Genomic DNA, 13952 nt, shown 5'->3' with positions numbered 1-13952 from the left:
TTATAGCTGAAATCATCTGCTCACATCATTCCATTTATGGTATTTTTTGTTGTTGTTGTTATTGTTGTTGTTGTTGTTGTTGTTGCTATTTCTTGGGCCGCTCCCGCGGCATATGGAGGTTCCCAGGCTAGGGGTCCAATGGGAGCTGTAGCCACCGGCCTACGCCAGAGCCACAGCAACGCGGGATCCGAGCCGCGTCTGCAACCTACACCACAGCTCACGGCAACGCCGGATCGTTAACCCACTGAGCGGGGCCAGGGATCAAACCCGCAACCTCATGGTTCCTAGTCGGATTCGTTTCCGCTGCACCACGACAGGAACTCCCTTCAGGTATTTTTCTAAGGCACACCAGTAAGTGTTGGGGTCATCTTCCCATGCAGTCTCCCTGGCGACGGTGAAGGTGCCATGTCCGGGATCATTTTTAATGCAGACCTGGCCTCTCCTCTGCTTCAGCTCCTTTGGTCTTAGTGACGTGGGACCAGGAGTCCCAGGTGGCTCCCCGAACCCTCATCTCACTTACTGCTCCCGGCCTGGCCCACGGGGGCATCACATTGCCAGCCTCCCTCTCTTTGGGCTACTCTCCCAGCTGGGCCTCTGCCTGATGATTCATCTGAGACACAAATGCCCATGTATCTTCTCGGCTGTCAAGGTGACCCAGAAATGCCACATTGTGGCACCAGCACACACAGCAACAACAACGACAAACTAAAACTGGAGGGGGAGTTCCCACCATGGCTCAGTGGTAACGAACCCGACTAGTATCTATGAGGATATGGGTTAGATCCCTGGCCTCACTCAGCATTTTAAGGATCCGGTGTTGGCATGAGCTGTGGCATAGGCTTGAACAGAAGGGGGACCCCCATTTGTTGAAAACCTGCTGTATTAGACCTCGCAGCAGCTCTCCATGGGGAATGCCACATCCCCATCACATGGATGGAAAGACTGAGGCTCAGGATGTTGTGTGCCATGGCCAAGTTCATAATATCCTGGATAAGTTGTAAGTGAAAGAGGAGGCATTGGAGCCAACGTCTGCTTGACTTTGTGCTCTCATCACCAAAGTAGATGGTGGTGCAAAGGGATGAGAAGCCTCTAGATGCTGAATGCTTTAGATAAATGGACTTAGAATGTTTATTAATAATTCTAATAGGAAGCTCCCATCTTGGCACAGCAGAAACGAATCCGACTAGGAACTATGAGGTTGCGGGTTTGATCCCTGGCCTCGTTCAGTGGGTTGAGGATCTGGTGCTGCCTTGAGCTGTGGTGTAGGTCGCAGACACAGCTCGGATCTGGCATTGCTGTGGCTCTGGCGTAGGCTGGCAGCTGTAGCTCCAATTAGACCCCTAGCCTGGGAACCTCCGTGTGCCACAGGTGCGGCCCTGAAAAGACAAAAAGACAAATAATAATAATAGTAATTATTATTATTATTATTATAATCCATCTTTATTGAAAAAATTCCACTATCTCTGCTATCTCATTTCGTTCTGACAATCACTCTGGGAAGAAGGACGAATCATTAACCCCTGTTTTGCAGATGAGAAAACCAAGGTTGTGATTTACCTAAGGTCAAAAAGCCAGGGAGTAGCCAAGTCAGAGTTCAAAGTCACATGCCTCTGTTCCCCAGCCCCATGCTTCCAACCAGTTTATATTCAACTTCTCGTGGTTGATAAGGTCCATGAAGATAAAAGAACAAATATTCCCATCCCCACCTTTTCTGAGTAACTACGCTGAATTCAGGGTGCTGTCAGCCAGGCCCCGAGGCACTGGCCGCCTTCTGGGAGCTCCCAGAAGAGGTGAGAGATGGGCCTGGAGGATAACTGTGGCTCTGGATCTCTCCAGTCTCAGGCACAAGCTCTGCCTGCATAGCCCAGTTTCCTAGCTGGCAGGCCCCACAGAAGAACACATGCAAATGCTCAGAGTCGAATACAAGGAACTTCCACCCCATCCCACCCATGCTTGTGTGTGGCGTGCATGGTCCTGTGCTTAGCAGGAGAATGACAAAACCCAGCTTCTAATTTAGGAATCACAAAGATCCATGTAAGCAGCAATGCCTAGGAACCACCCAGCCTTGCACAATTCCCTCTGAATCTGGCCTAGAGTTTCAGTTCCCAGATTTGACAGGTTTCAGTGAGAGCTCAGGCATGTGTGGCGAGAAGGGTTGAGTGTCCCAGGAAATTGAGGCAAGTAAGTCAATGGTGAAAGGCAGCCACAAAAGTGGCACAGGGTTCTCTGTGGTCAGCGGTTAGGGCGTTGCAAATTAAAAGAGTCCGAGTCCCCCTAAATCTAGGGGGCAATTTTAGGCTCATAGATTCATGGAATTGTACAGCGTCCAGAAATAAACTCACATCTACGTGGTCAACTGAGGCTCGACCAAGACACGAAGACAATTTGATGGAAAAGGGAAAACAGTGCTGGAGCTACTGAATACCCACGTGGGGAAAAAATGAACCCTGGCCTCTACTCGCTCCATACACACAAATTGATTATAATTGTTTTAATTGTTTAAAAGGACTTCAACACAAAGGCAGACCTCTATGGCTTTTTAGATGCAAGAGAATATTTTTGCAACCTTGAAACAGACGACTGCTTTCTTAGGACAGAAAGCGCACCACCATAGGTGTTCCCTTGTGGTGCAGTGGGTTAAGGATCTGGTGTTGTCCCCACAGTGGCTCGGGTCCGCTGCTGTGGGCACGGGTTTGATCCCTGACCTAGGAACTTCCGCATGCCACAGGTGCAGCCCAAAACAAAAAGCACCTTCATATATTACAGTTTGGATTTCATCAAAATTAAGATTTTCTGTTCATCAAGAGACAGCCTTTACAAAATGAAGAGGCAGTCGAGAGACTGTAGAGCATAGAAATCTAAAATGTATAAAGAACTCTCATAAATCATCAGTAAAAAAGGGAAGAAACTCAGCTTTTTAAATTGGCCAAAGATTTGAACGGACACTGTACTGAGGGAGATACATGAATAACGAACGCGCATATGAAAGGACATTGGGGAGTTCCCGTTGTGGCTCAGTGGTTAAAGAATCAGACTAGGAACCATAAGGATGCGAGTTCGATCCCTGGCCTTGCTCAGTGGGTTGAGGATCTGGCGTTGCAGTGAGCTGTGGTGGAGGTTGCAGACGCGGCTCAGGTCCCGCCTTGCTGTGGCTGTAGGGTAGGCTGGCAGCTGTAGCTCTGATCCACCCCCTAGCCTGGGCCCCTCCATATGCCCTACCTGGGTGTGGCCCTGAAAAAAGACAAAAGACAAAAAAAAAAAAAGGACAGAAAGGGCATTTGGCAGCCTTGGTTTTCAGAGAAATGCAATTTAAAACCACAATGAGAACAGCGTTGATGGTTGCACACAAAAAAGTGAATATACTTAATGCCACTGAACTGTTTGGGGGATGGTTTAAATGGTCAATTTTATGTTATGTTTATCTTACCACAATTTTTTAAAAGCAAAGGAAATGGACACATAGGTACTTAAGAGACTCCCTCTGTTCAAAAGATCATACTTTTCAGGAAAAGATTTATTCATAAACATATACAGACCCAACTTCTTCCTTCTTATCTTCCTTCCTGGCTAGTAGGTCCTGTCATCACTAACTTTAATGATTTTATACATTATTTCACGGGCAAGGAAGTAACATCAATAAGACGAGGTATTAATAGATGTTAACACGAATTTAAATACGATTTTTAAATGTACCGCCCCTCAAAAAAGGAACCCACTTACACTGTTGCTGGGAATGGCAAACGGTGCAGCCACTGTGGAAAACAGTATAGAGGTTCCTCAAAAAACTAAAAGTAGAGTTACCATATGGTCCAGCAATCTCACTCCTGGGCATACATCTGGAGAAAAGTTTAATTTGAAAAAGATACATGCACCCCTATGTTCACTGAAGCCCTATTCACAATAGTTAAGTCACGGAAGAAACTTAAACGTCCATCAACAGATGAGTGGATAAAGAAGAGTGGTATATATATACAACGGAATACTACTCAGCCATAAAAAAAGAATGAAATAATGCCATTTACAGCAACATGGATAGAACCAGAGATGGATCATACTAGGTGAGGTAAGCCAAACAGAGAAAGATAAATATCATATGATATCACTTACATTTGGAAATAAACTTATCCATGAAACGGAAGCAGACGCATAGACATAGAGAAAAGACTTGTGGTTGCCAAGGGGAAGGGAGGAGGGACGGGGATGGAGTTTGGGGTTGGTAGATGCAAACTCTTCCATTTAGAATGGATAAGCAATGAGGTTCTCCTGTACAGCACAGGGAACTCTATCCAGTCTCCTGGGATAGACCGCGATGGAAGATGATATAAGAAAGGGAAGGGATATATACTTATGACTGGGTCACTGGGCTGTACAGCAGAAATCGAGACGACATTATAAATCAATTATACTTTAATTAAAGACAAAAACAAGGAACAAACAAACAAGCAAAAGACCCCCCCACCCATCTGGATCAGTCCAACAAAGGCCTGTGAAGAGCACCCATTCCTGGTGACTAACTCTGTTTTCATTGGAGGATGTTCGGCCTGATCATTGAGTCTCCGGAACAGACCTGGCCGCCTGGTAAGTGAAAATAACCTAAGACCATGCCAGGAATATTTCCCAGGGCAAACCAATAAATCAGAAACTTGGCTTATAAATCAGCCTGTCTTCCTGGTAAGATGCTCTTTCAAGAATAAACGCCTCTGGAGTTCCTGTCATGGTGCAGCGGAAACGAATCCGACTAGGAACCATGAGGTTGCAGGTTCGATCCCTGGCCTTGCTCAGTGGGTTGAGGATCCGGCATTGCCATGAGCTGTGGTGTAGATCACAGACACAGCTCAGATCTGGCATTGCACACACGGCTTCCTAGGCTCACGCCTCCCCTCTGCACAGCCCAGCCGTCCCGGCCTCTACCTGGGCCTGCTCCGCGGAGCCAGAGCTTCGTTCTCCGACTTCAGCGTTCATGTCCATCTCATCATTACGGCTTCCATTCACAACCCAATCTTTGTTCATTCTGCCGTCTTCTTCTTCTTTTATTATTATTGCTTTTTAGGGCCGCACTCACGGCACATGGAGGTTCCCAGTCTAGGGGTCCAATCGGAGCTACAGCTGCCGGCCTACACCGCAACCACAGCCACACAGGATCTGAGCCACATCTGCGACCTACACCACAGCTCACGGCAACACCTGATCCTTAATCCACTGAGCGAGGCCAGGGATCGAACCCGCAACCTCATGGTTCCTACGCAGATTCATTTCCACTGCGCCACGACAGGAACTCTTTTTTTTTTTTTTTTTTTTAAGGAAGCAACTGAAAAGAGAAGCAGTGAGTGTTTGGCAAACAAGTACTAGAAAACAGGACTGTGGCAATCTCCTTCTGTTCTCAGAGCCTGGAAACCTCGACAGCACTGTGGCTAAGGAGAGAAGATCGGCATGCCTCTGGTGCTGGCGGGAGAGTCTCCTTGGCATGTTGAAAGAGCGCCTTGGGCACGCATGTTCATAACGGCTTTATTCCTTATCGCCTAAACTCGGAGGCAGCCAAGATGCCCTTCAGTGATAAGTGGCTCAGTGGGTTAAGGACCCGACTAATATCCATGAGGATGTCAGTTCCACCCTGGCCTCGCTCAGTGGGTTAAGGATCTGGCGTTGCCATGAGCTGTGGTGTATGCTGCAGACATGGCTTGGATCCCATGTTGCTGTGGCTGTAGTGTAGGCTGGCAGCGGCAGCTCCCATTCGACCTCTAGCTGGGGAACTTTCCATGTGCCGCAGGAGTGGCCATAAAAAGAAAAAAAAAAAGACTGGATAAACAAAACATGCTGCATCCTACCTAGGAATATTATTCAGTGCTAATAAGAAATGAGCTAGAGCATCATGGGGGCAGAAGACATCCCTTTTTATCTCCCTCTTTTAAGAACTAAAAATCAGCATCCATCCATGAACCAAAGTGCCTCCGTGGGAGTTAAGGATCCAGGACCATACCTGTATAGGGAAGTTTGGATGCACTGGAACAGGTAAGAGGGACGCCTCTGGCACGGCCCCTCCCCCAAGGCGGCAGAGTATGGGTCTGAACCAGCCTTTAGGGACCTCTCTCAGGGGAAAAGGAAAGTCAGTGAGTGATGGTTGTCCTGGATTCTGCCAGAGAAGAATCTCTCCCACAGAATCCAAAGTGTTGAGAGGAGCTCTCTAGGACTCCGGGGAAGGAGAAGTTCGGGAGCGAGGCGGATGAGAACATCAGAAGGTATCAAAGCGGTGTGGTTCCTACTGATTGCTCTCAGGACTCCTGCAGGAAGCCTGCCCAACGGTCATTGGGAAAATCTCACCCCAAGATCCCCCTACCTGGTCCACAGGTTCATCCAGCTCACTGGCGGCAGCCCTGGAAAACAGCCCACAGCCTTGAGTTGTAGCGCCACCTGCTGGAAAACAAAGGAGTTTTCTAAGGTCTAGACAAGACAACCAGCTTAAAAACTCTGCCACAAGAGGGAGGAAGAGGATGCTGAGTAGGTTCCAGGCAAGGGTGGAGAAGGTCCCAGAGAGGAGCAGAACCCACAAAAATACCTCCCACCCAAAAGCACCTCGTAAAGTCCGGAGGAGATGACACCACTTCGAATGCAAAAACAACAATGCAAAACTCCAAGGAACATGAAGAAGACACCTGCCATCACCGAAAAATAAGAATCCTCCAAAAATTGACCATCAAGACACAGAATTCTGTAACCTATCCGATAAAGAACTCAAAATAACTATTTTGAGGACTCAAACAAAGCACACACAAACAACTGACTGAAATCAGGAAAACAATACGTGAACATAATTAGAAACTTAATAGGGACATAGAAATTTTCTTTTTCCTTCTTTCTTTATTATTATCACTATTATTATTTGTCTTTTTATGGCTGCGCCCTCGGCATATGGAGGTTCCCAGGTTAGGTGTCAAATTGGAGCTATAGCCGCCAGCCTACACCACAGCCACAGCAACTCGGGATCCAAGCTGCATCTGCGACCTACACCACAGCTCACAGCAGCACCAGATCCTTAACCCACTGAGTGAGGCCAGGGATTGAACCTGTGTCCTCATGGATGCTAGTCAGATTTGTTTCTGCTGAGCCACGACGGGAACCCTTAGACATTTTTCTTAAAGACCCAAACAGAAATTCTGGAGCTAAAGAATTCAATGAATGAATCGAAAAAAGCAATAGATAATATCAACATCAGAACAGACCAAAAACAGAATCAGGGAACTGAAGGATGGGAATTCTGAAATAACTCAGTCAGAGGAGAGAAAAGAAAAAAAAATGAAAAAGAGTAAAGACAATTTATGTGATCTCTGGACACCAATATACGTGCAAAGATCAGAATAACTGGAACTGCAAAAGGCTGAGAGAGGAACGGGGGTAGAAAGTTTATTTAAAGAAATAATAGCTGAGAACTTCCCAAACCTGGGGAGCAACTTGGACACCCAACTTCATGAAGCCAAGAGAGCCCCTCATTATATTACTACAAAACAACCAGCTCCAAGGGAGCTCCCGTCGGGGCTCAGTGGTTAATGAATCTGAATAGGAACCATGAGGTTGTGGGTTCGATCCCTGGCCTCACTCAGTGGGTTAAGGATCCGGCGTTGCTGTGAGCTGTGGTGTAGGTCACAGATGCGGCTCGGATCCCGCATTGCTATGGCTGTGGTGTAGGCCGGGTGGCCACAGCTCCAATTGGACCCCTAGCCTAGGAACCTCCACATGCCACAGGAGCAGCCCAAGAAATGGCAAAAAAGACAAAAAAAAAAAAAAAAACCAGCTCCAAGACACATTATAGTGAAAGTTAAGATCAAGGACAAAGAGCGAATCCTAAAATCAGCAAGAGTAAAAAATGACAACCTACCAAGGAACCTCCGTTAGCCTATATGCAGATTTCTCAGCAGCAACTCCACAGCCCAGGAGAAAGTGGAATGACATATTCCAAGTGGAAAGGAAAATACCGCCAGCCAAGACTATTCTGTCTTGCAAGGATCTTTAAAAAATAAAAGAGAAATAAAATTCCCAGCAAAGAAATGCTGAGGCCATCTATCACCACAAGATCTGCCTTACAAGGAAGGCGGAGAGGAACTCTTTAAGCTGAAGAGAAAATACTCTAATTACAACACGAAAATATACAACATACTAGTAAAGGGAAATACACAATCAGGTTTGGAAGACTCTAAATCTGTACTATGATGGTGAGCTAGCCACTGAACTATAATATCAATAGTAAAGAAAAGGAGATTAAAAATAAGTACAGCGGGAGTTCCCGTCGTGGCTCAGTGGTTAACGAATCCGACTAGGAACCATGAGGTTGTGGGTTCGATCCCTGGCCTTGCTCAGTGGCTTAAGGATCCAGCATTGCCATGAGCTGTGGTGTAGGTCATAGACAAGACTCAGATCTGGCATTGCTGTGGCTCTGTTGTAGGCCGGCAGCTGTTTTTCCAATTGGACCCCTAGCCTGGGAACCTCCATATGCCATGAGTGCGGCCCTAAAAAGACAAAAAAATAAGAAATAAAAAAACAAGCCCCAACTTATACGCTGCCTATAAGACACTCACTTCAGCTATAAGGATGCACAGATTCTCAATAAAATATTAGCAAACCAAAGTCAGCAGCACATTAAAAGGATCATATACCATGATCAAGTGAGGTTTATCTCTGGGAAGCAAGGATAGTTCAACACACACAAATCAATAAATGTGATACACCACATTAATAGAATGAAAAGATCAAAATCATATGATTATCTCATTAGATGCAGAAAAAGCACGCGACAAAATGCAACATCCTTTCCTATTAAAACAAACCTCAACAAATTTGGTATAGAAGAAACATACCTCAACTTAAAAATATATATATATATATATACACAAAAGCCCCACAGCTAACATTATACTCAATGATGAAATTCTGAAAGCTTTCCCTTTATGATCAGAAACAAGAATGCTCTCACCATTCTTTTTTTAATACAATTCAATGAATTTTATTATATTTATAGCTGTAAAATGCTCTCACCATTCTTATTCAACACAGAACTAGAAAGCCTAGCTACAGCAGTCAGGCAAGATAAATATATAAAAGTGAGAAGCTCCCATTGTGGCTCAGCTGTTAATGAACCCGACTAGAATCCATGAGGACACGGGTTTGATCCCTGGCCTCGCTTAGTGGGTTAAGGATCCAGCGTTGCCATGAGCTGTAGTGTAGGTCAGCACTGTAGCTCTGATTGGACCCCTAGCCTGGGAACCTTCATATGCTGTGAGTACAGCCCTAAAAAGACAAAAAGCTAAAAATAATAATAATAATAATAAAATAAAATTTAAAACTATGGTTCAAATAGAAAAGGAAGAAGTAAAACTGTCATTACTTGCAGAAGATATGATCTTACACACAGAAAATCCTAAAGACTGAACCAAAAAACTGTTGGAACTAATCAACGAATTCAGTACAGTTGCAAGATATAAAATTAACATATGGAAAACAGTTTGTTTTCTATATGCTAATAACTATCTGAAAAAAGAAATAAAACAGTCTCAATCAAAACAGCACCAAAAAATAAAATGTTGGAGTTCCCGTCGTGGTGCAGTGGTTAACGAATCCGACTAGGAACCATGAGGTTGCGGGTTCGATCCCTGGCCTTGCTCAGTGGGTTAACGATCCAGTGTTGCCATGAGCTGTGGTGTAGGTCGCAGACGCGGCTCAGATCCCGCGTTGCTGTGGCTGTAGTGTAGGCCGGGTGGCCACAGCTCCAATTGGACCCCTAGCCTGGGAACCTCCATATGCCGTGGGAGCGGCCCAAAGAAATAGCAAAAAGACCAAAAAAAAAAAAAAAGAATGCTAAAAAAAATAAAAAGAAAACATTCAGGAATAAATTTTACCAAAGAAGTGAAAAATCTGTAATTGAAACTTACAACACCTTGATGAAAGAAATTGAAGATACCAAAAAAAATGGAATGTTTATGGATCAGAAAAATTAATATTGTTAAAGTGTCCACAAATCAACCACACTTCAATAAAACTTTAAAAAAGAATGCGGGGGGAAAAATCCCATATTACCCAAAGCCATGGACAGATTCACCATAATCACTATGAAAATTTCAGAGCATTTTTTGCAGAAATCAAAAAAAAATCATAAAATTTGTACAAAAGACCTTGAATAGACAAAGTAATCATGAAGAGAATAGAGCCAGAGGCTTCACACTTTCTGATTTCAATGCTGTTATATACAAAGGTTTAGTCATTCAAACAGTACGGTACTGGCATTAAAAATAGACACAAAGACACATGGGAAAACATAGCCCCCAAATAAATCCCCACATGTACAGGCAACTAACATTTGAGAAGGGGACCAAAAAGAGCTCCCCATAAGGAAAAGACAGTCTCTTCAACAGGTGATGCTGGGAAAACTGGAAAACCACATGCAGATAAATGAAATCAGACCTCTATCCTACATGACTCACAAAAAGTCATTCAAAATGGATTACAGACTTCAACCTAAGACCCTCCCAGGGACTCCCAGAGCCTCAATTATGAGCAGATTCCAGGATACCTCACAACCTGTAGTCCAGACTTCCTTCCACCCTGCGACCTCTATACCCGTCATGTCCTTGACTGACCCCCTTGGACTGTCTCAAAGATGCACCCAACTTAGCAAGTCCAAAGCTGAACTCATGCTTCCGGCTCTCGGAAAAGGAGCATCACCCTCTGCCGCTCCTTCCTAGTTCTTGTCCCTGATCCGTCTGTGTCGTCAGCCCCCCACATCCCGTCCTGCCTGGAGTCATTCCTGCTGCCTCCTAAAGGCTCTCCATCTCCACCAACTTCACCCAAGCTACCATCACAGCATCACTTAATAGCCTTCTAGCTGGTGGTCTGCCCACCTCCACTCTTTCATTAGATCCTTAGCCCACTGAGGGAGGCCAGGGATCAAACCCACATCCTCACAGATACTCGCCAGGTTCCTTACCGCTGAGCCACAACGGGAACTTCCTGCCCACGTCCACTCTGGGTTATTCGCCACCCCGCAGCTAGAATACTCTGCTTGAAAAACAAATCGGATCTTATCACTGCTCTATAGAAAACATTCAAACGCCCCCCAAGGCCTTACGGATAAAGGCTGAACTCCACCAGACCTCAGTTTGACCCCCGTTGACTTCCCAGGCCTCCTCCCACACCAACCTCTCCTCCTCTTTGCCCGAGTGACAACCACAGAGTTTCAGTTCCTCACAGGGGACACATCCCTTGGCTCCTGGAACATTTCACATGCTGTTTCCTGGACCTAGAAGGCCCCTCTCCTCCCTTGGCCTGGTTAATTCATACTCTTCCTTCGGATCTCAAATATATGGTCATTCATTCATTCAACAAATATCATTGAACCCCTACAACCTGGCAGATGCGGTGCTAGGGACCGATGTAAGCAAAACAAATTAAGCTCCCATCCTCAAGAAGCTCACATTCACCTGGAGGGCAGGGGAGGTAGACAATAAATAAGCATCAAATATGCAAGGAGGTCCTAAGTGCCCTGGAGAAAGAGAGAGCAGAGCACGTCAAGGGGACACAGCAAACATTATTATATATCAACGAAGTTCTCTATGATAAGGTGACATTTTAGCAGGGACCTGAAAGAAGCCAAGGAGTCATGCTACCAGCTGGGGATAAAGGATCCAAGGCAGAGGGCACAGCAAGTGCAAAGGTCCTGAGGTAGGAGCCAAGGGGCTGGAAGAGTGGGAGTGAGGGCAGGAATGGAAGGAGATGAGGACAGAGAGGAAATGGAGAGACATCATTTAAAGACGTGGAGAGAGGCTTTTGTGGGGAGTTCGGAATTTACTCTGAATGACGTAAGGAGCCACTGGAGAACCACGTCAGGTGACCTGATAAGGACCCCACTGGCTGCTGTGAGGACAGACGCCTGGTCGAGGCAAGGATAGAAGAGGGGAGACCATGCAGAGGGGATTATCGTGTTTCAGGTGTGAGGTGATGGTGGCCTGAACCAGGTCAGGGCAATGGAGGGGGTGAGAAGTGGCTGGACCCCAGATACCCCAGTGTCTCTGTCGTAAGTTCCCAGAGCACCCCCTTTATCCATCGCACCCATAACAGGCATTTATCTGTGCCCATTTGATTAATCCCCCTTAGGAGGTAGAGACGGGGTTTCTTCGCTCACACTACATATTCCACACCCAGGGCCCATAATAGATGCTCTATTCTGTGGAATGAATGACTGAACAAATACCACAACAAAGCAAAAAGCACGGACGCACACAAACATACAGGCAATTTTGCAATGTGCTAAACCCAGCCCTTTGTTCTCTGCAGGTTCTGCAAGAAGCTGTCACCCTGTGTCCGCGCTGTGCCCAGCACCACTCAGGCACGAGAGCAAAGAACAGCAGAACAGGGAGTGACATTGGCCACCTGGGCTTGGGTCCAGGGTCCACCAGCCATGGCCAGAGACATAAAATTGCTAATAATTGCTGTGTTTACTTTGTGCCAGAGACTACTTTAAATACTTCCCAATGCAGGCATTCCTGTGTGGCTCAGCGGGTTAAGAACCCAAGATAGTAGCCGTGAGGATGCGGGTTCGATCCTGGCCTTGCTCAGTGGGTGAAGGATCCAGCATTGCCACAAGGTTCGGGTAGGTCACAGATGCCGCTGTGGCTGTGGTATAGGCTGGAAGCTGCAGCTCAAATGGACCCGTAGCTTGGAACGTCCATATGCTGCAGGTGCCGCAGTAGAAAGAAAAAAAAAAATTATTTCCAATGTATTACTTCATTGAATCCTCCATGCCAGTCAAATAAAGTGGGTACTATTCCCATTTTTCAGATGTGTAAACTGAGGCAAAAAGTGCTTTAGGACCTGCCCAGGAACTCCCAGCTGGCTAGAACAGATGCAGTGGTCCAGCCCCTTGAGGGAGGGCTGGGGCTGTCTCCTGGGGTCTCTCCCAGTCTCCCAACCACTGACCTCTCTCTCTTCCCGCCCAAGCCCATATGAATGCGTCCTGGAAAATCCACTTCCTACCGTAGCTCTGTCACCAGCCCACCTTCCTGGGTCTTCCTGGGAAGTCCACCACCTCGTGAAACGCCTTTCTAAACCTCTCCAAGTAGAGATCTCCAATCTCGCTGCAAACTCATTCCAGGGCAGGACAGTTCCACCCCCTGCCCCCCACTCGCCATTCTCTGAGTGTCTCTCAATCACCTCCTTCCACTGGCCAAGGGTCAGCCTCCAGAGGACACCGCATCCAGACGCAAACCCCACAAGTCACCATCATCCCCTCGCGGAGGCCCTAGACCACAGAGGGACCCAGAAAGCCTGGCCCACCAGCTGCAAACTGCCCTCTGTTGGCGACACTGGCTAAAGAGAGCCCTGGGACAGACTCCTTACTCTCTTGCAAATCCAGGGCTGTGGACGCCAGGGAGGCGCGGCCGCATTTCCCAGCCTGGTTTGGGTCCCAGGGGAGACCAGAGTCCTGGAAGTCAGGAGACCAAGTAATGGCAGTCATTCTTCTCGATTAAGTCGCATTTTTGAGAACCGAAACGCCAGGATTACTGACGGTAGGGGAAGCAATACTCAGTGTCCCAGCCCACAGAAGCTGCGGCCCGTGGACGGTGCATCCGAGTTCCGAGTCACCCCCCTGTCCAAGTCGCCCCGGGTGCCGGGGAGCGGGAGCGCGCGCCCCCTAGCGGACCGTAGAGGGGACGCCGGGGAGGGAGGCGGAGCAAGGGGAGGACGGCGAGCGGCTCCCAGAGCCGGAAGTGGAGGATGGTGAGAGGCTGAAACCTAACATCTGGTGGAGGATTGCCTTCTCCACGACAGGACCTCACTTAACGTCCCCTCCAAGCCACTGGGAGTGTGCCTGAAACAGTGAGTTGACTAGGGTTGAAGGTTAAGTCCGGACTTACTAGGCTAGTGGGCTGTCACTGGTTAGTGATGAGCAAAGGGAAGGCAGAGGGCCGGCA

General features: G+C 47.0%; 1 protein-coding gene across 13 annotated transcripts in view; it reads right to left on the bottom strand.

Moving 5' to 3' along the window:
- Positions 1–13627, bottom strand: part of LOC125114799 (CMRF35-like molecule 5) — a 29668-nt gene extending 16041 nt beyond the window's left edge. For 7 of the 13 annotated variants that reach the window (XR_007131910.1, XM_047758307.1, XM_047758312.1 and 4 more), the window contains exons 1-2: positions 13378–13615; positions 6335–6411 (exon numbers count right to left, since the gene is read on the bottom strand). Coding sequence is in view for 5 of the 13 variants with exons in the window: in XM_047758314.1 (XP_047614270.1) it covers positions 6335–6411; positions 13378–13495 (195 nt within the window). In the remaining 8 variants the exon portion in view is untranslated. Of the gene's footprint in view, positions 1–6334; positions 6412–13377 lie in introns of all 13 variants that reach the window. The other 6 variants (XM_047758316.1, XM_047758318.1, XM_047758314.1 and 3 more) reach the window with 3 other exon arrangements.
- Between the last annotated feature and the right edge of the window lie 325 nt (positions 13628–13952).

The sequence above is a fragment of the Phacochoerus africanus genome, chromosome 14 (genome assembly GCF_016906955.1).
Source record: "Phacochoerus africanus isolate WHEZ1 chromosome 14, ROS_Pafr_v1, whole genome shotgun sequence".
NCBI classification, from domain to species: domain Eukaryota; kingdom Metazoa; phylum Chordata; class Mammalia; order Artiodactyla; family Suidae; genus Phacochoerus; species Phacochoerus africanus.
The sequence above is the reverse complement of the archived record's forward strand: the minus strand, read 5'-3'. Positions and strand labels throughout refer to the sequence as shown.